The sequence below is a fragment of the Spermophilus citellus genome (genome assembly GCF_964194105.1).
Source record: "Spermophilus citellus genome assembly, chromosome: 15".
Classification (NCBI taxonomy): Eukaryota; Metazoa; Chordata; class Mammalia; order Rodentia; family Sciuridae; genus Spermophilus; species Spermophilus citellus.
In genome coordinates this window covers 29,026,016-29,051,629 of record NC_138195.1, presented here as the reverse complement: position 1 = coordinate 29,051,629, position 25,614 = coordinate 29,026,016, and the positions used below count along the sequence as shown (strand labels likewise).

The 25,614-nt window shown below is 33.0% G+C and overlaps 1 protein-coding gene across 12 annotated transcripts in view; it reads left to right on the top strand.

Annotated features, from left to right (window-relative positions):
- PCDH15 (protocadherin related 15) overlaps positions 1-25,614 on the top strand; it is a gene marked incomplete at both ends in the record, with an annotated part of 726,342 nt that overhangs the window by 577,533 nt on the left and 123,195 nt on the right. For all 12 annotated transcript variants that reach the window (XM_081268810.1, XM_081268808.1, XM_081268818.1 and 9 more), the window contains 2 exons: positions 13,729-13,869; positions 15,748-15,860. In XM_081268810.1, coding sequence (XP_081124936.1) covers positions 13,729-13,869; positions 15,748-15,860 — 254 coding nt within the window. The remainder of the gene's footprint in view (positions 1-13,728; positions 13,870-15,747; positions 15,861-25,614) is intronic.

Sequence of the window (25,614 nt, the reverse complement as noted above, 5' to 3'; positions counted from 1 at the left end):
CAGGTACTCAGTAAAAATGCTGAGAAGAGCAAAACCATTACACAAAGTTTAGTTTTTTTAATGCACCCAATATTATCCCAGGTTTTTCTACTAAAATACTGCTTAGTTCAACAACACCAATATCTCTGATTCACAGTAACAAAGACTGATATTTTTATTTATACGGTTGTAAAGCACCTAGGGGTTCGCTAAACTTGGTATCAGGATGCAGGTTGGGTTCACATCTATCCCCTTTATCTTCTCTTTTAGGGACTCATTTCTAGCCAGGCCTGCTCTTCACATGGCAAAGTACAGAATCATAAGAAATCTTGTCTGACCACATGATCCCATGTAAATCCTCTGGTCCTGTCCTTCATTTTCCATGGACCTGAACAAGCCACATGCCTAGTCCTAAATCAATGGAACATAAAGTGGGTGAAAGGGGAGTGGACACTGGCTAAACTTTAATACAATTCATCAAAAGCCTATATAAAAGATACACTTTAATTGCATCACAGTGATTCCCTTTAGTGGAAAAGGGAGATAGATCAGAGGTATGAGAATAAGAGGAGATATGGAAATTGGTAAATAAAGTCATCTTATAGATCCTTCAATAAGAGAGTTGCAAAACCTATAGATTACATTTAACTCAAACAGCTGTACCTTATGTCTGAAGAAAAATGAAAATCCTTAATATTTAATACATGGGAGTACATCAATATTATTTGAAGAATATTTATTCCTTAACAGATACTGGGCTAAATTAAAACCATTATGAATCTTAGCTTCAGAATTTCAAACTAAAACTTTGCAAGTTAATAAGAAGTGTGTCAAGTTTAATATGACAACCCTAAGAAGTTCTAATAAAAAAAAAATGTTTGGGGTGCCATATAACCAGATAAAAGAGAGCCTGATTTTGTCTTGAGACTCAAGGAAGTTTCTGGAGGAAATGAGTCTGAGTTACAGTTCAGAGATGTGCAAACTCAAAGTGGCAAGATGGAGAATTAGGTCCTAAAATTGAAGGGAGACCAATAAATTGCAATAAACAAAAGAACACCATTTTTTAAGGGTGTAAGAGTTGTAAACTTGGGTTGGATCCTGTGGAGTCTTGTGGATCACAACTATAGTGTTTAGAATTCTTGTCCTCCTATTCTGAGAAAAAAAAAATGGGAGGATTTTAAAGCAACAGGCACATGAGCACTGATTCCTAACTCTGGGCAAGTTCACAGTATTTTAAAATTCCTTTTATTATGTGAGTTGGTTTGTAAGAGAAGGTCAAATGTGTGCCCCTGTTATCTTTGTGAAGTAAGAAACATATCTAAATGAGGTTTTAGAGGATTATGTTATTTGATGTCTTGTGCATTTAAGTTTATCTTTTAAAGATGCATTTCCTCATAAATTTATAGGCAAATAATCCTAAAACTAATGTTTCTCGGTTTCTTTAACAGCTATGTTGCTACCATGTCTATAGACACTGACCTAGTACACATATTGAGTGACATCTGGCACACAGAACACATAAATAGGAGTTCTGACTCACAAGTTACCAAAATATTATATCCTCCAGTGTCATACAGGGGGAGGAGAAGGGGTGGACAGAAAAGCACAGTTATTCTCAATGGCTACTTGTCACTATTGTTGCCCCTTGTGTTTAACTAGGAAACAGGGTATCATACAGCAGATCTTCTCGATGGCTACTTGGAGAGTTAGACAGTACAGTTCTTCCTGGTCTCTTTGAAGGATACATTAGCATCCTGCTAGAGCCAATAGAAAATGACAAAGTCATTATGAATGTCAAAACAATACAAATCACTTTAAAGTAATTTCTGGTGCCAAATCAGACTTGGAAGAGTTCGTGCGAATGACACAGTTACAAAATAAATCAAAGTTACTTTCAAAGATGTGGGAAGAAAGAAATTTAGAAACCATGTCAGGGAGAAGAATCTTTGTGTACTTGAGAAGAAATTACTTAATGTTTGTGTTTTAATGATAATAACACGTTTTAATATTCCCTGCTGTAATAAGATTGCCATTAATATGAAGAAAATTATGTGGGTCTGAGTAAATAATTTTTGATAATTATGTATTTAAGAAAACTGGTTAAGTCAAGATACCCGGTGATATTAAGAACTTAATTATTTTGGTGCATTTGACTCTAAATGAATTTCCTATGTTTGCTAGTTTGCAACATCTTTCAAATAGGTCTGAAATTACCTTCTATAGTAATTAATGATATTCTCACCATCATTAAGTCAAAACACACCATGTTTAACACAATATTAGTGGAAATGGAAAGTAAAAAACATGCTAAATAACAAAACACTTAAATTTTAAGTTTGTATTTTCTTGATACAAATTTATAATTTTCTCTTACATTTATTATTCCTATGAACTATGTCACTTTTTGATTTTGTAAACCTAATATTAGCACCATCGTCATACATTTTTTATCACATCCCCAATATCCTGGTTTACCATATCACATATCACTCTGCATATACTAAATAAAAGGCCATTCTAGAAGTACGTTTGCACTAGTACATATTAAGTTAAACGCATCAAGTTTAGCTGATGAAAGGAAATCACAAAGATATCATAATCTCTTTCACATTTTAGTATACAAATAAATCACATAATATCTCAAATCATACTCAGAAGTAAAATCACGATACATAAACAAACACAGTTATTGCTTTATCAAGAGGCATATAAATCATATCCTTCCTGAGAATCATTATGCCTTGTCAGACACCTCCAAAGTCCCTCCCACCTATTGAGGAATGTCACTGTTGCCCCTTGTGTTTAACTAGGAAACAGGGTACCATACAGCAGTTACTTGTCCTCTTCAAACTTCATTTCCATATACGATTTATAAGACTGATTTCACTGGGTTGTTCCTGTGCTTACTGAATAATGAAAGTGTTTAGCTAGTCTGCAGTACAAAGATGTTAATGTTTCCTCTTCTTTCTCATTTCTAAGGTAATGACAAACATGCTTGACTTGGCCTCTGATTTAGTGGAATGCCTATAGTATCCTTAATTTTAAACTTTACAATATCAATCATTGGACTCATGAATGAATTCTGGTGTCATCCATAGAACTATAATACTGAGAATAGATTTTTTCATGAGAAATATGCTAGTAAGACTTTGAAATTCCACAAATAAAAAACATGCACACATTTTAACAAAGTTCATGCCAAAAAATTAGTAAGTTTTTGTTTAAATTAATATAATGATTATAAAATTATATTTTAATTTATGCCACTTCATACTATTACATGTATGTTTTCATCACCACTGAGTTTAAGAAAAAATATCCAAAATTCTTGACATGAAATGATTTTAATAGCGAAATAATTAATCAGATCAAACTCCGTGTATACTCTATTGTATACATTATTACTTCACTATTGTTGAAATCTCTATGAATCAAAAAGAAGTCAATACCTTTCAGGATGTGTGAGTGTCTGCACAGGGTTATGTAGGGTCTAATTGACTATAAATCCTAAGATGTGAACTCAAACCTCTACGAACTTCATTAGCACCACATGCTTATTCCTCATGACTTGCATCAGAAATGTTGTTGCTAATTGTGTTTCTCTCTGTAACATGACCAGATGTGATGCCTATAAGAGCCTGTCTGTCACATCTGCTTTCTTGAGAGATGAATGTGAATTTACAAGGATAAATTATCTATGGACAGATATAATGAAATGAAAAACCATGAACAAGTAAATCTATAACATGAATTCATATGAGGATATATAGAATAAAGAAAATATAAAAGGTATTAACTCAGAGTGGATTATGGATGGGTATATGCAGAACAGGTGTCAACTAAGAACTGAATGTTAGATGGTACTAATCATTCAGGAGTATTGAATACAGAGACAAAAGCAAATGGAAAAGATCTGAGGCAAGAAAGAGCTTGATATTTTATAATGACAACATGGGTAAATTATTGCTAAAAAAATCAGGAAGGAGGGGATATGAGATTAATTTTGTCTCTCATTTAGCTATGAGTTTTTTATTTCCACATTTTCATTGGTGCATTATTATTATACATAATGGTGGGATTTGTTGTTACACAGTAGTACATGGACATAATATAGCAATATAATTTGGCGAACATTATTCCGGAGCACTTCTCTACTAGCTTTTTCATTTCTGTACCCCCACATCACAGCCATTTTTTGTCAGTAAATGGGTTAAATTGATTAACAAATTAATTAGTTAATTAATTTTATATATGATGAATGTACAAGCTGCATGATAAGTGGTAGAAAGTAAATAATTTATAAATTCAGTTACTAATGTTTTATACAGTTCTCGCTTTCTATCTTAAAAGTATACTCCACATGAAATAGATAATATTATTTAGTTTTTTTTACTAATTTTAAACTATAATTATGTTTTATATAATGGTAAACAAATTGTGCTTTGGGATCTATTGTAAACAGTGATTAATTTCAATTGTTGTATCTATAGTGCCTTTCTTGAATGATTAAGCTTCCACTAATACCATGGTTCTATTTTGAACATTTTATTTAGGAAAAAATATTGTTCCAAAGACAGTGTATCATTTATTTGAAAATTCCAGGAAAATGTCAAAGAATGTTTTGGCAAATGGAAGTTGACACTAAGAAAGATTGCTGTACCAGCATTCCATCAGTCTTTTAAAAACATGACTATTTGAGGGAACATTTACTCCATTAGATAGGTTTATTTAGAGTTATAGAAATAGCTGTCACGTAAGCTTCAAAAACCTGTTCTGCTACTCTTCTCACATTTCTTCACCTTCCATAGAAATTAAAGAAGTAATTTACTGCAAGTACCCTTCAAAAGAATCCAGGCTGCAGAATCATAAGGAACTCCATTTTAGTCAACATGGTGTTCTGAAAAGAGAATCCTTGCACACAATTTTAACCACTTTCCTATTAAATTAATGTTTATATTTTGGTTAATTCTTTCTGTGTTTTTTTAAATTTTGATAATTGTTCTTCATGATTGATATGCCAATAAAATAAAATTCCCTTCTGGCTTCAATAATACTCACCTTTTTATATGATGATATATAGAGATTATGAGATTGCCTATTAACTTTCCATAAAAAAAGTTGAATCAAACTATATTTTTTAGTCTTCATTTGAAGTTTTGCATTCTCTGAAATGGCTACCTAAATTGTATTTCATGATATTAAAATACCACGGCAAGAAAGAGGTGTTATAATTAGGCCAATTAATTAAAGAAAAAAATGTAAATGGATTCCATAACGTAAATAATAAAATTGATATCTAATTGCTTGTTTCATTGATGGTGACATAGAATAATTAAATACTCTGTTTTATTTTCTTGAATCCAGATTTTGAATGTAGTTTTAAAAACAACTGTAATCTGCTCTAATGCCATCCAAATGACTTCTTTGATATAAGGGGAGTAACCAAGGACAGGGTAGGGATGAAGAGCTTGAGAAGAAGATTAACATTAAACAGGGATGATAGGTGGGAGGGAAAGGGAGTGAGAAGGGAAATCGCATGGAAATGGAAGGTGATCCTCAGGGTTATACAAAATTACGTATAAGAGGAAAGGAGGGGTAAGAGAAAAATAATACAAGTGGAAGAAATGATTTACAGTAGAGGGGGTAGAGAGAGAAAAGGGGAGGGGAGGGGAGGGGAGGGGAAGGGGGATAGTAGAAAATAGGATAGACAGCAGAATACATCAGTCACTAGAATGGCAATATGTAAATCAATGGAAGTGTAACTGATGTGATACAGCAATCGGTATACGGGGTAAAAATGGGAGTTCAAAACCCACTTGAATCAAATTGTGAAATATGATATATTAAGAACTTTGTAATGTTTTGAACGACCAACAATAAAATAAAAAAAAAAATAAAATAATAAAAAAAATAAAAACAACTGTAAGTTAAAAGGGTATGAAGAAAAGATACAAAACTAGAAAAGTATGCCTTGGGTGGTACAGAAATAGATGGAAATAGCTATCCTAATAAAGCAGGACTCAGAGGCAAAGACTGGTCTTCATAGCTATGCAAAGTTGCAGTGCTCTGAAGAAATGACAACTGTTTTCTGTGTCTGCTTGGGGAGAGATCTGGTTACAAGCAAGTAAAGTGTTCACATACCAAGAAGAGTCTCCTTAGTGCCAAAGTCCTTAAATGGCACAGTGGGCTTCTTAAATGATCATGAGTTTTACTTTTGTTAAATCTTTAAAAATTTAACCTGAATGCTGTAGTCTACCTCAAGATTGCTTCTGGACCTAAATAAAAACTAATAAATTTGGTTCATCAGAAAAAAGCAGTAGAAGTCATTTACTTGTCACTTATAAATCAAACCATGGTCTTATTTCAGTTAGTAATAACTTTATCAAAGTGCCTTTAGGCTACCAGGTGAGGTAGTGCATGATTATAATCCCAGCAGCTCAGGAGGCTGAGGCAGGAGGATCTCAAGTTCAAATCCATCCTGAGCAAAACCCAGGCACTAAGTGAGACCCTGTCTCTAAATTAAAAAAAAATGCAAAATAGGGCTAGGGATGTGGCTCAGTGGTTTAGTGCCCCTGATTTTAATCCCCAGTACTCCCCAAGAAATAAATTCCTGTGGGTTGATTTTAGAGTTAGGAGTAGAATAATTTTATCACAATTTCAAAATGCTATAGAGGAAGAGTCTATTGCCATATTAACAAGATTTAATTTTTTAAAAATACATTGATAACTTTTTCTTTTGGTAGAAAATCTCTATTGAGATTGATATATATATATATATATATATATATATATATACACACACACACATATATATGTAACTATACACAAAGAGAGATCTATGTAACATACTAACTCTAGTATCATAAGAAAAGTAGAAAATGGTAATTATGTATTTTATCTCAATTTAAGTATTTTTATATTTTAGTTCATTTTAAAAAACAAACATCATTAACTATTACATGTATTCAACTAGAAGACATATAAATTATAGGAAATATATAGAAATAAATATGGGTGCCTCTGTTCTTAGTACAGTTTAAAATTAAAACAACTATTTGTTAAATTAACATTTATCTAAATGATAATTTGACCACTTATATCACATATATCATAAATATAAAATATGTAATAGATAAACTCAGTGGACCATTTTATTTTAGCTTTAAAGTTATAATTATTGAGGGTTTTGTACATTATAATGCTTAGATCATGTCTATTACAATTTTAATTGGAATTAAGTATTAGAAGAAGTTTAAAAAATGCTAATGTTAATTTTACATGATCAAGTTTATAATGATCTTGTTTGTTAAGTGTGCTTGGAATTCTAGGTTTCAAAATGACATTTAAAAAAATAAAATCATAATATTTTTGACTTTCAAAAAACAAATTTTTGACCTGATTCATGTTGTACATGTCCCAGAGACAATGTTAGGAATGTTAATTAAAACTATTTCCTAAAGATAATTACCTTTACCTATTATATAGCCTAGTCATATAACTATTAAGGTGACTTTTTTGAAAAAAAAAGCCTATGACCAGAATAAAAGGAAGGAAGGAAGTGAGGGAAGAAAAATACAAAGGAAAGAATGAGAGAGCAGATAGCAGTAAGGGAGGGAGAGTAAAAAGAAAAAATAAACTTTCAAATATGCTTGAAGTAATCATTTTAGATGCTGAGTTTTGTATCATAGTGTGTGATATAAAATGAAGTGTGGTGATTTGATGAGTTATAGAGGATGTTGTTAAAATGTGTCTTATAAGCTAAAAATATTCTGAAAGAGCCATACCTTGATAATGTGCTGATAATCTACAAAATAACTAAAATCAGAGAAGAAAAATTTGTTTATAGAGCTAGCATGTGACTTAACATTCAGGTATGTATACATGCAATTTTATCGTAATTTCAAAATGCTATAGAGGTTGGTTCTAGGATTTTCTTAATAGCAAATACTTTAGGCATTGGAGAAAGAATATTACATAATTCTAGCACATTTTATTCTTTTATTTTATCAATTAAAGCATAATTCCAAGTGTTTCACAAATACCTTGGCTTTATTAAATACAACATACTAAATATAAATAACATTTTAAATATCTTGATGGTCAATTTGTGATTGTTAAAAGTAACATTAGTGACTGCAGTCTGAATAAGTACTGATAACAGAAACTCTGAAAAATTGTTCTTAAAACAATTTATGCCATAATTTTTCTCTTTCAACTTTGCCTCCTCATCTAAAGGTGAGATGGAGTATGTGCTGTATAATATCTTGGACAATGTACTAAGGGCGAGGTTTACTAGGGCATTAAATTCTAAAGCATCTTTCCCAAATAAATTTTCTCAATCATATTGCCTTTTTGTTCTCACTTAAGAACTATTGCATAGATAAATAGTAAGCTGATTTAACACATAGGACCTGTATTTTAGTATGAAGGAAGCCTGATTATGTAATAACTTTCTCATTTTCTAGCTAGGGAAATTTCAGGAAATGAATTAATTCTTAAAACTTTGATTTCATTTTTTTTTTTTTTGTAAAATGTAGGTGTTCATGAGAACTCCTGGATTTCTTTTTAAGTATAAATATGGGAATGCATGTAATGCACATACTCTGGTATGTAGCAAAGCATTTCGATTGATAGCTTACAAATCTAGTCTATATTGTTATTAAAATACAAGCAAAGTTTCCTTCCTATGTTTGGCATCTGAATGATTATTACAGAAACATTGTTGTACCTAGGGGAAGTTTTTTTTTAATAAATGTTTCTTTTTCTATATTTCCTCAGTGGCTGAACTCTTCACCTACCACTAAGTAAAATTTGGGGTCCATATACAAATATTATCTCAGAGCTGACGGTTCCTTAAAATTATATCAAGAATTCCCCAACATTCTGCATTTTCAAAATCTTAAAATATGTAAATACTTTATTAAGAGTTTCTGGGCATACTTGATACATGGGAATTCATTCAGTAATTCATGTGTTCAGTCAAATGCTCCTTGGGTGTCGACAGGGTTCAAGTACCATTCAAGATCATCCAATAGAGCTCCTAACCTTATGAAGCATATATAATTACATAGGAGACAAAGAATAAAGTAAACAGATGACATGCATACTAGAATTTCAAGTAGTGTTGCAGGAGAAAAATAGCTTAGAAGCAGGTGCTATGGAGTACCTGAAGAAGAGAAGAATAATTTGAGTCGCTGAAAATCTTGGAAATGTGCAGCAGGAAAAGATGAGGAAGCAGGAACAATGTATGAACAAGAAATGAGCAAGCAAGTAAAGTTAAATAGATAAGCAGAAACAAGATGTTCTGCGAATTTGATAGTGCATAATAAGAAGTTAAGCCATTTTGTGTATGAGTGATTAAAGAGCTTTGGAGGGCTTTAAGCAGAACTCATGAGATGATTCATGTTATTGAAAGATATAGGGCTCAATTCTGTCTTCCCCACCATCAACACTATTCACTTTTCTGTTCAGAAGGTTTATTTTTTAAGTTTACATATCTTATATTAGTAGAATTCTACAGTATTTGTCTTTTTGTTAGTGACTTATTTCAGTTAACATAATGTCTAAGATTTGTCATTATACATTTTGCAAAATGTCTTAACTTTTATTACTTTAAAAAATTCTAGTTTCTGTATTCCAAATTGCTCCATCCATTCATCACAATGGACGTTTTGTTTGCTTCCATGATGGCTCTGTTGAATAATATCATAACAAACATTGGTGTGCAAATATTTCTTAATTTGCCACATATGTGAGAGCTTATTACCACACTCACTCAGAATTCCATATGCCTCTTTGTCTAACTTGATGTCAGTATTAATAACTGAATACTATGGCTTCTAATAGTCAGGAAACAGTATTCTTTCAATTTTGTTTGTATTTTGAATATTTTGAGGTATTCATACAATGTTGAGATTCCATACAATTTCTAGAATAAGACTATTATAATTCTGAGAAAAATAAGATTAGAAGTTTGAAAGATACTACATGGAGCCTCCAGATAGCTTCAAGGTATACAAACACCTTTTAATTTTATCTTTAAATTCTTGAACAAGACCATGTTTAAGAGTATTCAATCAAGCACCACATGTTTATGGATTTTTGAACATCCCCTTCCACTCTGACTTCAAATTTTATTCTATGTTTACAAAATAATTTAAATATTTTAATGTTCATTAACCTTTGTTTTATTCCTTCAGTCAATACTATTCAGTATTGCTATTGAGAAAATTGAGTATATAAGTCTAATTGGCTTCAAATATTTTTCAAAGTTTTCTGTTTTGTGATTACCATTTTGTTTGATCTTATTTTTCTTTAGAATAAGGGGGGATTGGCGTCTCCTAGTATTACAGTGTTGCTTTCTATTTCTTCATTTAATTATCTTAATCTTTTCTTTCTATATTTGGGAAGTATGATGTGAGTTGCAAGTGTATCTACTCTTATTGCCGTATCCTAAGGAAATTTCCCTTTTATTTTTATATAATATTCCACTTTGCCCCCTTTTCAAAGTTGTTTTTTATTTAAAATCTATTTTATTCCATATAACTTTTTGCTCTAATCTATGTTCTGCATACAATAATTTTGCCATTTCGGTGTATAACACTCATATCCTCTTACTTTTATTCTGTTTGTGTCCTTAGATTTAGAGTCCCCTGTAGATTACACACAGTTGTATTTTTTAAAGATTTAATTCTGTTAGTCAAGCTTTTTGTATTGTTTTTTATAATAATGCATTTTTAATCAAATATATTGTAAGAGTGAAGAACTCACTACTCCTACTTTATTTCATATAGCTGTTTTTCCCACTTAATGGTTTAATTTGTTATTCATTGATTTTGATAGTGACTTGCTTTGATTCCTCTCCTACTTCCCTTAATGTAGCCTATGGATATTTATTTTGTCATTTATATTGAGACTTTATAAAGATCACTTAAAGTGTACACTATATTTTACACTGACAACAACAAATTAGCTTCAATTTATTATAAAAATTTGGTATGTTTATATATCTTTTCAGAATTAGGTTACTGATGTTACAGTTTATTTTTATATCACATACCCATTAATAGGTTTAGGTTGATTTTTTGCATTTGGCTTTCAAGTTCTCTTGCAAAATTAAGTGTTTTATAACCCATCATTACAGTGAAATAGAATGGTTTATATGTGAATTTTCTTTGCAAGAAAACATTAAAGTTTAAAAAAAATGAAAGATAATATCAGTACAGTGGAAGCAGAGAGCCAATGAACAGACTATTATAGGGAACAGGTAACTAGAGAAGATGGGAATACATGCATCTGAAAAAGACATGGCAATGCTTTGGTCATGGAGGATGAGAGGGATCAGAGATCATTTCTAAGCTTTAAGATGATACAATTTGGTTAAAGGTAGGACTATTTCCCTACAGCATAGGAGGAACAAATTTGGAAAAGGAAATGAGGATTCTGGTTTGATTATGTCACACTTAAACATGGACCATATAGTTGACAATTCTATGCACTAGTATGTCTTTTAAAGGTTGAAAATTTATCCAGAAAAATAAAATTTGGGAACTGTTAGTAAACAGAAAATATTTAAAGTCATGGGACTGAGAGACATGCTAGAGGCTTAGGGTAGAGGTAGAAAATAGAAATGATAGCGACAGAACCTTGGAAAAGAAAATGTGGTATATATACCCAATGTAATATTACTCAGTCTTAAAGAAGAATGAAATTATGACATTTCCAGGTAAATGGACAGAGCTGGATAATATGCTGAGAGAAATAAGCCAATCCCCAAAAAACCAAAGGCCTAATGTTTTCTTAGATATGTGGATGCTAATTCACAATGGGTGGAGGGGGGCAGGTGGCTAGGGAAGAATAGAGGTACTTTGGTTAAGGCAGAGGGGAATGAAGGGAGCAGAGAGGGTATGAAGGTAGGAAGAATAGTAGAATGAATGGAACATTAATATCTTATGTGCATATATGACTACATGACCAGTGTGATCTTATATCATGTACAACCAGAAGAAAGAGAAGTCATACTCCATTTATGTATGATGTTGTCAAAATGCATTCTACTTTCATATATAACTAATTAGAAAAACTTAAAAAATGGAGAAAATAAAAGGTTTGAAACAGAACACTCAGATAGAATGCAGAAGAATTAAAAATCTAAAGTATGTGTCCAAGGAGATTGTGATCAATTGTGCTGTATAGTATGTGAATGAACAAGTAATAATTGGACAATTATATAAGTCCTTAAGCTAAAATATGTATCCTATATGTATCCTATTCTTTAGGCCATAAATTACTAACAATTTTGATTTTAAATATAGCCACAAAGAAGATCAGTGATATAAATAATAATATTCTCAAAACCATCTTTACACTAAAGTGTCATTAAGTCCAATTGGCCTGTGAGCATAATATCCTATTTCTTCTATATCAGCATAATGCCAAGTCTACTTTTTCAGTTTTTTTTTGTGTGGGGGGTGGATGGTTACCAGAGATTGAACTCAGGGGCCACTGAGCCACATCTCCAGCCCTATTTTGTATTTTATTTAGAGACAGGGTCTCACTGAGTTGCTTAGTGACTCGCTGTTGCTGAGGCTGAATTTGAACTCACAGTTCTCCTGCCTCAGCCTCCTGAGCTACTGCCATTACAAGCATGTGCTGCCATACCCAGCCCCCTATTTTTCTTTTTATTGTCTATCTTCCTAAGGAACTTAATGGTTCCCTTCTGTCTGAGTCTGAAGTCAAACTCTACCACATGCTCATTTGGTGCCTGAGTTGTTTACCTCACTTCTAGTATTTAAGAGATTTCCAAGCCATAAGCACTGGAAAGATGATAATGTTCAACCCATTATCAACCTATATAATTCAAAATTTAAAAAAAGATCTAAGCCCTAATTGAAGTAAGGACATCCAACACAATATTGAGTGTTCCCTATTATGACTATTTTGATGCCATTTTAAAATTGATCAAATGTTACTTTCTTTCATTAAAAAATATGTTTTATTTTGTTTTGGTTTGGCATGGTTTGGTCTTTAGTTTATCTTGGCTCATCTCAGGGGCAAAGTTGTGATCTTTATCAACTCATTGGCTATAGGATGGGTGGTAGAGGACATCTTCACTATGTGCTTTGCACATCTAAAACTCAACAAATGTTAGCTATCATTTATTTTTCTATTATTACTGTCATTTTCCTTATTAACATTATCTTAAAGGACTGTTGCAAGATTTAGTCTGACTTATGTAAATATTTATCATGAAAATTAGCACAGAGTAGATGGTAAATCAGTTTGGTTTCTTTCCCTGCAATGCGTATTCCTCCACTTCAACACAGTTCTCCACACTTCACCTTTCTCTGAGTATCACAAATTTCCAATACCTATAATTGAAAATATATATGATTAAAAATAACATGATTGTCTCAGAAGTTACAATATTAGGAAGACACTGGGTATTTGGGGAGAGAAATGTGATTCTTACAATAAATGTGGGAGAAAAGATGCTGGAGGCAGCCATTAATGTTTTTCTGTGTTCTAAATCCTTCTGAAGTAGCCTATAGTAAAGACACTTCATGGATTCAGATTGAGTTATCCTAAAGAAATAATGATTCTGCTACATTTTATCCCTGAAAGTATAAAATCATAAAATATAATTCTTCATTTCTACAAGGCCATTCAGTTTGGAAATCAGTTTAACTTTATCACTATCCTGTGTTTTCATTTAATACAATAAATGAATAATACGTAATTTCATTTCAGGGGTTACCTGCAAGTCGTGTGAGATACAGAGTAGATGATTTGCAGTTTCCTTACCCTGCCAGTATTTTTGATGTAGAGGAAGATTCTGGAAGAGTAATAACTCGAGTCAATCTTAATGAAGAACCAACAACAATTTTTAAGGTCAGTGTGTCATATTCTTCACGTTGTGTATGTGACATTTAACTTTTGATTAAGAGTCTGGCTTAGCAGATATCAATATTTTTCCGAAAAAATTTTTAGTTGTTTTTTTTTTTTTCAATCAAAAACAATTTTTTTTTCTCATAGAAACTTAGCGGGGGCGGGGGGAACAAATAAAAATAAAAACGATCACTTGATATTTTACTTTTGGGAGGTAAGCAGATATTATCATTTTGATCTCTGTCCTTACAATGATTTTCTATACAAATGCAAATACACAGCTATGTTTTAAAATAACAATTATATTGTTCATGCTGCTTTTTAGCTCAATGACATTATGTTGTTTTTTAATCTAATACTGTGTTGTTGGATAATTAGGCTGCTATGAATAATTTTCTAACAATAAAATCTGCTGTTTAGAAACTACTTATGTGACAATCATTCGCCACTTGCTAACTTTTTTCTTTAAGATAAGTACCCATAAACAGAAGTGTTAAATCAAATTCATGTATTGTTGATAACTTATGCATCTGGAAAATTTGAAAAGAAAACTACCATCACTTTACATTCTCCATCAATTAGAAGAACACCCATTTTCGTAGGATCACTCCACTCTTTATATTATTGTTTTTAATCTTTGCATGTCTGCTAGAGCTCTTTGGGTTTTGTTCTATTTTATGCTTCTTGAAATACTCATGAAATAGAACATATAATTACCTCTTTTCTTTTTCACATTTTTATAACATAGTCAACAAATAATGCCTGTTTCTACATGTCAAGAAAATATTGAGCAATATATTTTCTATTATCATAAGTAATGAATTCCTTAAATGTTTGGGAATTTCAATTTTTAATAGTTACTGAGGATAATAACACTTAGAATATAGTCTTTAAAGCTATACTAATAAAAGACTTTTTCAGTTACTCTTCTGAGTATCTATGAGCACCCTGTCTCATATCATTTAACCATTGTTTGAAATAATTGCTCTGTTTTTAAACTAGTATTAACTCAGAAAGCAAATTGTGGTTCTCATGATAATCATTGGTATGGTCTTCTGTGACGTAGGTGGAATTACTTTAGTAACTTGCAGCTTCCAGGGAGATATGTATTCCAGGGAAACATAAGTAGGAAAGTGTTTAAGATGTTTTAAGATAAGCATTAAAGTTCTTCTTGGTGCAGTATAGGTTACTGAAGTAAATACTCAATTATAAAAGTATTGCATTAATAAATAACATATAGTTATCACATTCACAAAACTAATGATTTCATCTAATTCATTTATTTGAACAATTTCTGCAATACTGTATAAACTTGGTTTTATAGATTTTATTTATAGTATTGTATACCAAGTGAGTTAAACTATAAAGATTTCCAATTTTATTCTCTAGAGTAAAATATTTTTGCCCTGTAAACTTGCAGACAACTAATTCACTGGAAAAATTAATTTCTTTTTATAAGCAAGCTAATTAGCTTTTTGCCATTGATGTGACTGAATTTAACACTTTTTAAATGGTTGTGGTGGTGCTATAAAAGCACATGCTTTTACCATACACAGCAGAGGAATGGAAAAAAAGATTTTATAATTAAAGAGATAGAGTATTATATGCCTGTTTTCCTGATAGCTACTATTTTTTTACCTATAGAGTTAGTAATTTCTTTGTGATTGTTTTCTCAGACAAATAAGAATAACACCTACCTGGACATATTATTGTGAAAAATCAAAATGAAAATGTAGCATATTCCATGTAGTACCTAGTATCTCATGGCCATAAGATAATGGTCAGTTTTCTCTCCTAGAAGCAGGCAGCCCAATCACTAAAATCATATGTGTATCATTTTATGTTTATAATTTTTAACATGAATTTTATTTTTTTTTTAAGTTGGTGGTTGTTGCTTTTGATGATGGTGAGCCCGTGATGTCCAGCAGTGCCACCGTGAAAATTCTTGTCTTACATCCTGGAGAAATCCCACGATTCACACAAGAGGAATATAGGTACTTATTTCTATAAAATTTTTAAATATATAATGTCTTCAGGGTTTCATATCTTAGAAACATCTTCATTCCAGTATTGATGTTTAAATCCCTTAGAAAAAAATATTTTTATATTTATTATCTTAGAATTTTGAGCTGAATTCTTGATACATACCTCCCACAATGACCCTGTGGTCTTATTTATATGGGAAGAGCCAATCAAATCATTGTATTTCAGGATAATCAAATTATCCTCATTTAGTTAGGGTAGGTGTGTTACTAGGTTTTTATCACTGTAACCAAAATACCTGATGAGAACAATTCAGAGGAGGAAAAGTTTATGTTGGCTCACTGTTTCAAAAGTTCAGTCCATTGTCACCTGACTTCATTGCTTTTGGGCTAAAATCAGGCAGAACTTCGTCAGAGAAGGTCATGTTGGAAGAGCACTGCTCCACTGAAGGTGGCCAGGAAGCAGAGAGAGGTAGAGGAAGGGGCCACAGGCAAGGTACACTCTTCCAGGGCACACCCCAGGTGACCTAGCAACTCCAGCCATGCCCCACCTGCCTACAGTTACATTCCTGATAGTCCATTCAAAATAGATTGGTCTGATTTGCTTATAGTTCTCATATAATCAAATCATTTACCTCTGAATACTTCTGTATTAACACAGGAGCTTTTGGGGGATAACTTATATCCAAACTATAACATTAGGTTAGACCACTGTAAAAGGAAACTTGTAAATTCTAGTGGCCAGATTCTTTAAATCAAAAGCATGCATTTTTTTTCCCCAGTAAAGTGCAAGGTGAACACTTGGTATTGGCAGTAGTTGAAATATACAGTCCTCCATGCAGTCATGCAACACCAACTCAGGGATTATCATCTCTTACATTCTTTAAAAAATAATGTCAATCATTGCGATTTTAGTCAGCAGAAAGATGGGGACAGGCAGATGCTCACATCCAGAAATTTCTTCAACAAAGTTGGGAATTGTACATTTTATTTGTGCTCACATTTCTTTTGAAATTTCAGGCACAGGTCCACACTTAAGTATAATAGGCCAGAGAAATGTTGTTCTATGCTACATAATTAAACTAATTCTTCTTCCATCATTAAGGAAAAGGGAAAGTGATTAAACATTTATTTTCAAGAGCATTTAGCACTTATTCATGATAAAAGCTTTCAAAACCATTTTTTTGGCTTTGTGAAATGTACAGTAAAATATTGCTACCTATTGTATACACCACTGGTATTAATAGTAAATCTACTGCACAATAGCACACCAGGACTTCTTATCCTATCTGTTACTTATTTCCTATTCATCAATTTATCTCTTCATTCTGCCTAATCTTCCCAACTTCTGGTAACTATTATTCTACTCTCCCCCCACCAAAGCTCATGTGTGAGACAATGCAAGACAATTTAACCTAATCAGTGAATTAATATGCTGATAGAGATTAACTGGGTGATAACTGTTGGCAGGTAGGAAGGTAGGTTGTGGTGGGAGCAGATGGGTCATTGGGAAAATGCCTTGGGAGTATATATTTTGTTCCTGGAGAGCAGAGTTAGCTCTCTCTGCTTCCTGGTGCCACATCCCAAACTGCTTTCCTCCTCTGTTGTGCCCTTCTTCCTTAACCAGCTGCCTTATCTCACAGAGCAGTGGAATTGGCCATCTATGGCCTGGGACTTCTGAAACTGTGAGCCCCAAACAAACTTTTCCTCCTCTGAAATTGTTCTGCTTAAGTCTTTTGGGCACAGCAATGAAAAAACAAAAAACAAAAAAAATACCTGATTAAAAGCAGCATCTATGAAATCAGCTTTTAAGATTCCACATATAAGTGAGGTACCTGGAAGTTGTCTTCCTGTGCCTGGTTATGTCACTCAACATAATGATCTCCAGTTCATCCAAACATAGGAAATAGAAATGGTGTGTTGAAGATCTCTGCCCTCCCATGTTCACTGTAGCATAATAGCCAAGGAATGGAAATAACCTTAATACCCCTCAACTGATGAGTAAAGAAAGTACAATACATATGCACAATGGAATAACTCTCACCTATAAACCAAAACAAAATCCTGTCATTTGTGACATCCATAGTTTAAACTATGCTTCTTTAATATCTTACCTTTTGTGTGTGTGTGTGTGTGTGTGTGTGTGTGTGTGTGTTGGGGGGTATACCAGGGATTGAACTCAAGGGCACTTAACCACTGAGCCACAGCCTATTTAGAGACAGGGTCTCACTGAGTTGCTTAGTCCCTTCCTTTTGCTGAGGCTGGCTTTGAACTCAAGACCCTCCTTCCACAGTCTCCTAAACTGCTGGGATTACAGGCATGTGACACTTCACTCAGCTCAGTATCTCATTTGGACAAACAAGGACATGTCAATAATATTATTGTCTTCAAGTTTTTATATCCTATGTCATCAATCTTCATTTTTCCTCTCCTACTGTTGCCTGAAACAAATGTCTTAAAGAGTTAATGGCATTTTGTATTCTGTGTTGTTCAAACATCTCTGTCTTTGTCCTTCTCAACATCACCTCCAGCTTAAATCTTTCTTCCTCTTTCTTTCTTTTTTTTGATGTTTTCAGTAATTAAGTTCAAGCAATAACTCCTATGTCAAGAGGTATGAGTTAGCATTAAAATAATGAAGAAGTTTTTAAAATATTTACCCTTGTATCTTTTTTGTTGTTGTTGTTTGTGGTGCTGGAAAATGAACCCATGGCCTTGTGCATGTAAGGCAAACACTCTACCAACTGAACTAAATCCCCAGCCCTACCCTTATATCTTTGTTTAAACCATTTTTCACAATTTGGCTTTCCTTTAAAATTGAGAAAAATAGATTAATCTTATTCTGTTTTCAAACTCATATCACATAATGGATGGAACAGATCATGTAGATTTTTTGGTGGACCTAATAATTTACTATTTGATTTAGAAAATAGTCTTGACACAAAGTTGACTGGGCTCCTTTTTTGTTGTTGTCGTTTTTGTTTATCTCACAGTTGTGAGGAGCTTGTTCCTTCCAATCTTCTGATGAATGTGGATGTTGGGAAATTGTTCCCTACATTGATATTACTATTACTGCATTTATTCTTTTGAAGTAATCTTTATGCATCTTCTCTGAGCTTCCAAAATTTTAGCATTCACTTCTTCTTTCAAGTATTTGACTGAAACTAAGTAAAACCCTTAAGAGAGTGTGGAAAATAATACTCTCCAATCATTTATTAGCAATTATCTTGACAAGGACTGGGCTTAAGAAAGAGAACTTTGTAAACCTAGTCATCTCTGTCATTATTCTGTAACATATCCATGAATAAATATGCATTATTTATCAATTTATTCATGTTTATTTTAACATATAAATATATAAATATAACATATGTTAAATTTCTACATTAATGTTCATTAAATTTCTTTCTCTTCAGTCTTTCTTGAAACTTTCTAAATATTTAGAAACTTACTAGATACATATCATTTTAGAATGTATATTATTTTACAGAAAAATAAATAATTATTGTATTAATTTCCTTAATGTCCTATGTTATTTTAATATGAGATTTGAGAAGTAGTAATTTCTTTAGGGAGATACTCCATTTGAGAAAATTGAGAAAGAAGGAAGATAAGACCAGGAAAACCTTAAGACCAGAATATACTGTGAACCCAAGAAGGAGGAAATACTAGGCACAAACACCCTTGACTACTGTGTAATTGAAGTGACTACTGTGTCATTTAAGTGTGGTTTCACAAGACAGTAAGGTGATCTTCAAGCAATAGACAAATATCAGATAATTACTTCTCTTCTAGGAAGGAACCTGTCTTACCATCTCTATTTTCTATTATTAATTGCTAGTGTCCCATAGCAAATATGTGTTTCATCCAAACATAGCAACACATTTCAAAGCACAGCAACTAGGATATTGGTCAACTGTGCTCCCTGCAGATGAACATCTACAAGGCATACACTCATTGCCAACAAATGTCTGTATTTGATGAGAGACTCCAATCTTTTATCCCTTGGGATCTTCTGGGAAATAGTTATATCATTAAGAGTAAATTATTTAATAAATCTCTCCTTTAATGTATACAGATACATAAAATTTTAATAATAGTTAAACAAATAATATTACCTCAGAATAGATTGACTCCTGTAGGTCAAATGTGTTAGCATTCTGAAGAACGGCATTTGACCTTCATCTTGGGATGATAGACTAAGTCTTATACACACTGGAATTTACTTGTCATCAGCTTCAGAAGCAAATATCATGGAAAGGTCAACATGTCTGAAATACATCATGCAGTCTAGATGTGAATATTGATTTGGGGTAGGAAATGCAATATCCTACCCCACAATTACACAATTTATCCAAAAATTAATCAAAGATATCATTTACAAATATTCCAAAAAAAAAGAAAAAAAATGCCACCTATATAGGCATATATTTGACATCCACTCAAAATGAGAATGTAGCAACCTTTATCATTAATCGTTTCTTACATTTAAGGTCATATTTATATTCATTTTTCAAGATTCGTGTATCTAAAAATATAATTTCCATAAATACAAAAGTTCAAAAGTTTTATTGTACATAAAAATAGGAGAAAGGTCAAATATTCCTGAGGCATTCTGGATAACTTATTGAACAAGTTGATATTTTGCTAACCCTAGAGAAAATACTGGGTTGTTTTTCAATTTCTAGTATTCAAATTTAATACATCAAATCCAAAGCAAGAATATGATACATATGTACATCTTGACATTTTCCAAAATCAAAAACCCTTTAAAAATATTTCAATTTCCCTACTGCAGTTAAAACAAAATTTGTATATTGTTGATTAATATGAATTAATTTTGTAATAATATGAATTAATTTTGTAATGACAATTCAATATGGTATGCAATTTATATTTAAAATTAGACTTTAGAACCCTTATGCCAAAAAATAAAATTAGAATAGATTTTTAAAAGAATTAATAGTATACCTCCCTCTGTGGCATTCCAGAGGAAAGTATAATTTGTAATCCAGAGGTATAATATACTATGGTAAATTTTTACATAATATAGTATGAAAAATAAAAACGGTGTAATCACAATCACCAAGAAAATATAATCAAGCAGTTCTAGTTATCATCTCATTATTCAAAAGAATTAAAACTACCTTACATTGAGAAACATTGTAACATTTATATTTTTTATAAAATTTATATTAATTTTTATTAAATGACAAATTTGGACATGGGAATTTTAAAATTTTTAACCAACTAAGACAATATGTACATAGAATCATTGATGGTGATTGCAAAGACTGTAAAGGAAAAAAAAGCTACCTGCAAATTATTAATATAAAATAAAATAAGTTTATTTGCAGAGACCATCACTTGATTACTAAAGTTGTTCTCTATTTTAATTCAGATTTATTGTCCAATATGAGCGCTGACTTTACCTGAAGATGATCTTTCCTGTCTTTTCATGGCATTGTTGAATTCTTTCTACAAACATAATAGATGTTGCCTCTTTATTCAAAAAATGACTGTAAAATCCTCATTGCAGCTTTCATTAGGCTTTTTCAGTATCCACGAGGAATTGAATTTTCCGTCACAAATTCAAGGTTGTGCATGGTTTCACATTTGCTCATATTTCAGAATAAAGCAAGTCTTCCAGCAACAAAGGATGCAAATTCTCAACAATTCATTTTAAATCCATTTTAAAATTAGGACTGGTGTTTTAATATAAATAGTTGTAAGGATTTCATTCTTCTTTCATTACATTATATCTATGGATATTTTGTTTCAAGTGAAACACATTATAAGGCACATTGATTTTATTTCATTGCTAATTAATGCAGACATATTTTTGAGGCAAAATAGCACACTAGTTAGAGTCCTAAGGCAATGAGTTTAGAGGAGTAGTTAAAGCCAGATTGTAGAAGGTACTTATGAGCTATTCAGAGGACTTTGTTCACGGACACAGAGAACACTGAATGGTGTGAACACTCAAAATGCATATGCAGAGGCTCTTTAAGGAAGGTCACTCTGCACTTCCATGGTTTGTATAAAAAGCAGATTTTCATATGTATTAAATGTTGATTCACAATCATGATTTTTTTGGAGGAGTGGGGGTACTAGGGATTGAACTCAGGGGCACTCAAGCATTCAGCCACATTCCCAGGCCTTTTGTGTTTTATTTAGAGATAGGGTCTCACTGACTTGCTTAGCACCTTGATTTTGCTGAGGCTGGTTTTGAACTCCTGATCCCTCTGCCTCGGCCTCCTGAGCTGCTGGGATTACAGGTGTGCACCACCATGCCCAGCTCATGACATTTTTATCATCAGTTTACAATGGTGAAGTTCTTCATCTCCGATCTCCTTAATTTTAAACTGCAATGCCATTTAATTAATCTTCTAATACTGCATTTTATATCTTTTAAACTTTTATTTCTATATCATTAGACAATACATTGAAACAAAAATCACATGCATTGAAAGAATGATAGAAGACATGCAAGCAATTGCAGAGAAAGCAGAAATTACTATGCTAATGTCAAAAATGAATGATTAAAAACAGAATTCTGATTATGTATATGCTTTCTCTCACCTAATGGATTGTATATTTCTTAAGGGAGAGCACTAGTATTCTTACTATATCCATATGGTCTAGGATAGTTAACATTCTATGATTTATCAGCCAAAGAAAGGCATTTGGAGAGTAAACACTCTGTCTAGAGTAATGGGCAAGGACTAGCATCGATAAACAGAACCATATGGTCATTGGTGTCTCTAAATACAGTACTGGACTCATGACAGGTAACTTGTAACTGCTTGGTGACCTACTGACTTGATGTTTGGGAATTGTGTCTTATTCAATGGAGGTTTCTTTTTCTGTATGTGTATCAGTTACTTATTGCCGTATAAATTACCTTCTAAACCCAATGATGTAAAACAATAAACTTCTATTTTTTAGAATTTCATGAGATGGCTGAGTATTCCTGGTGGGGATTTAACTCTCAAGGAAGAATTTACTAAGGGTCATTCCAATTAGAGAGAGAGAGAGAGAGACCAAAGCTATTCTGAACGTAACTCAGCTGAAACAAATGACTAAGGAGTATTAAGAGCAGAAAGGAGGCCATCCACCTTTGCTAATTTTCTTACCCCAAAGGAAAGGCAAATGACCTCCTATCTTCATGACTGGAGGTGATTTTTCTACTTGGAGCAAGGAATCCATCAGAGTTATTTCCCTACACTTCCAGAGAAACCAAAGGGATGACCTATAGCTCACTGACAAAGCCATTGCTCAATTATAAACTGGAAAGAACTTTATTTATTTATTTATTTATATTGGTTGTTCAAAACATTACAAAGCTCTTGATATATCATATTTCATACATTAGATTCAAGTGGGTTATGAACTCCCATTTTTACCCCAAATACAGATTGCAGAATCACATCGATTACACATCCACATTTTTACATAATGCCCTATTAGTAACTGTTGTATTCTGCCACCTTTCCTATCGTCTACTATCCTCCCTCCCCTCACCTCCCATCTTCTCTCTCTACCCCATCTACTGTAATTCATTTCTCTCCTTGTTTATTTTCCCATTCCCTTCACAACCTCTTATATGTAATTTTGTATAACAATGAGGGTCTCCCTCCATTTCCATGCAATTTCCCTTTTCTCTCCCTTTCCCTCCCACCTCATGTCTCTGTTTAATGTTAATCTTTTCTTCCTGCTCTTCCTCCCTGCACTGTTCTTAGTTGCTCTCATTATATCAAAGAAGACATTTGGTATTTGATTTTTAGGGATTGGCTAGCTTCACTAAGCATAATCTACTCTAGTGCTATCCATTTCCCTGCAAATTCCATGATTTTGTCATTTTTTAGTGCTGCACAATACTCCATGGTGTATAAATGCCACATTTTTTTTTATCCATTCATCTATTGAAGGGCATCTGGATTGGTTCCACAGTCTAGCTATTGTGAATTGTGCTGCTATGAACATTGATGTGGCAGTATCCCTGTAGCACGCTCTTTTAAGGTCTTCAGGGAATAGTCCGAGAAGTGCAATAGCTGGGTAAAATGGTGGTTCCATTCCCAGCTTTCCCTGGAATCTCCATACTGCTTTCCAAATTGGCCGCACCAATTTGCAGTCCCACCAGCAATGTACAGGAGTACCCTTTTCTCCACATCCTCGCCAGCACTTGTTGTTGTTTGACTTCATAATGGCTGCCAATCTTTCTGAAGTGAGATGGTATCTTAGGGTGGTTTTTTTAATGTTTACCTCTCAAAGGGGCTGAAAAAACCTGCTTAAATTGTAATGGAGCTGAGAAAACATTAAAAGTTATCTTGGTCCCTATATACTTAGCTTGTGGATGGGATGGTGGTTCTGATTTGAGAAAGTGACTGGGTTTTTCTCTGTACCCTTAATCTTCCATCCATAAGAAAGGTAGACTGGGTGATTTTACCTGCTACTCAGAACTGAGTAGAAGCCTTGGGGCTCAGAGTTTAAGGCTGAAAGTCACACAATCATCCCCCAGTCTAAAACTCCCACCACACACATACCCCAAATTATTTTGATCAAAGCAACACACAGGACCACCCTAAATTCAAATAGAAGCAAAGTAAATTATCCTTCCTGATAGGAAGAACAGAAATATTTGTAACAATGTTTTTAACTGGCATAAAAAATTAAACATACTTACAGGATACTGTGTGATCTTTTGATGCATGTGTATATTGTATAATGGGTTCAAAATATTCACCACAGTCTATCTTCTGTCCTCAGGTATTTACATTTCTGCCATATGCAAAGCAACAGCTGGGCTTCTTGGCACATGCCTGTAATCCTAGCTACTAGGGAAACATTTGCAAGAGTATTGTGAGTTCAAAGCCAGCCTCATCATGTTACCAAGGCCCTGAGAAACTTAGCAAGACACTGTCTCTAGATTTTTTTTTTTTTAACAAGTGCTAGGGATGTGGTTCATTGGAAAAGCACCCCTTGGTTCAATCCCAGGTACCAAAAAATAAACAAACAAATAAATATACAGAAAAACAAACATTTGGGCCTTTAGGATCTCCAATAGTTTTATTCCATTAAAAAAATCAGTCTTGAATTCAGAATCATATCACATTTAAATCAAGTCCAAATGTGGGCAAGGTTCTTTGGGTGCTGTTCCTCTTGATTCAAACATCTGTGAACTACACAAGATATTTACATAAACCACAATGATGGAACAGCAGAACCATAACATACTGTTCTTGTCTCCCCTCTCCTTTTTAATATATATCATCAAAAGTCACTAGAAGGTTCAGGCTCAGTGGTGCATGCCTGTAATTCCAGTGGCTAGGGAGGCTGGGGCAGGAGGATCACAAGTTCAAAGCCAACCTCAGCAACTTACTGAGGCCCTAAGAGACTAAGGGAGATCTCATCTCAAAATAAAACATAAATAGGGGAAGGGAGTGTTGCTGAGTGGTTAAGTACCCCTAGGCTCAATTTCTGGTACCAAAGAAAGAAAATTCACTAGAAGGAATCAGTAGATCCTTTTAGAAACTCCCTTAAGAACATCCCCAAATTCACTAGTTCATAAGGCAATCTCCTCCAAGTTACTGTGACAATTTTGCCAGTTGGTTCACAACTACTAAGCAAGAATTGTCATTTTCTAGCCCTGATCAACTATTTTCTCATCAACTTTACAGCTTCCTCTAACAGATGGTTCTCCCTTTCTCCAGCCTCACTGCTCATTTTCCAGCCACTGCCTGCCAGCCAGTTCACAACAAGGGCCATA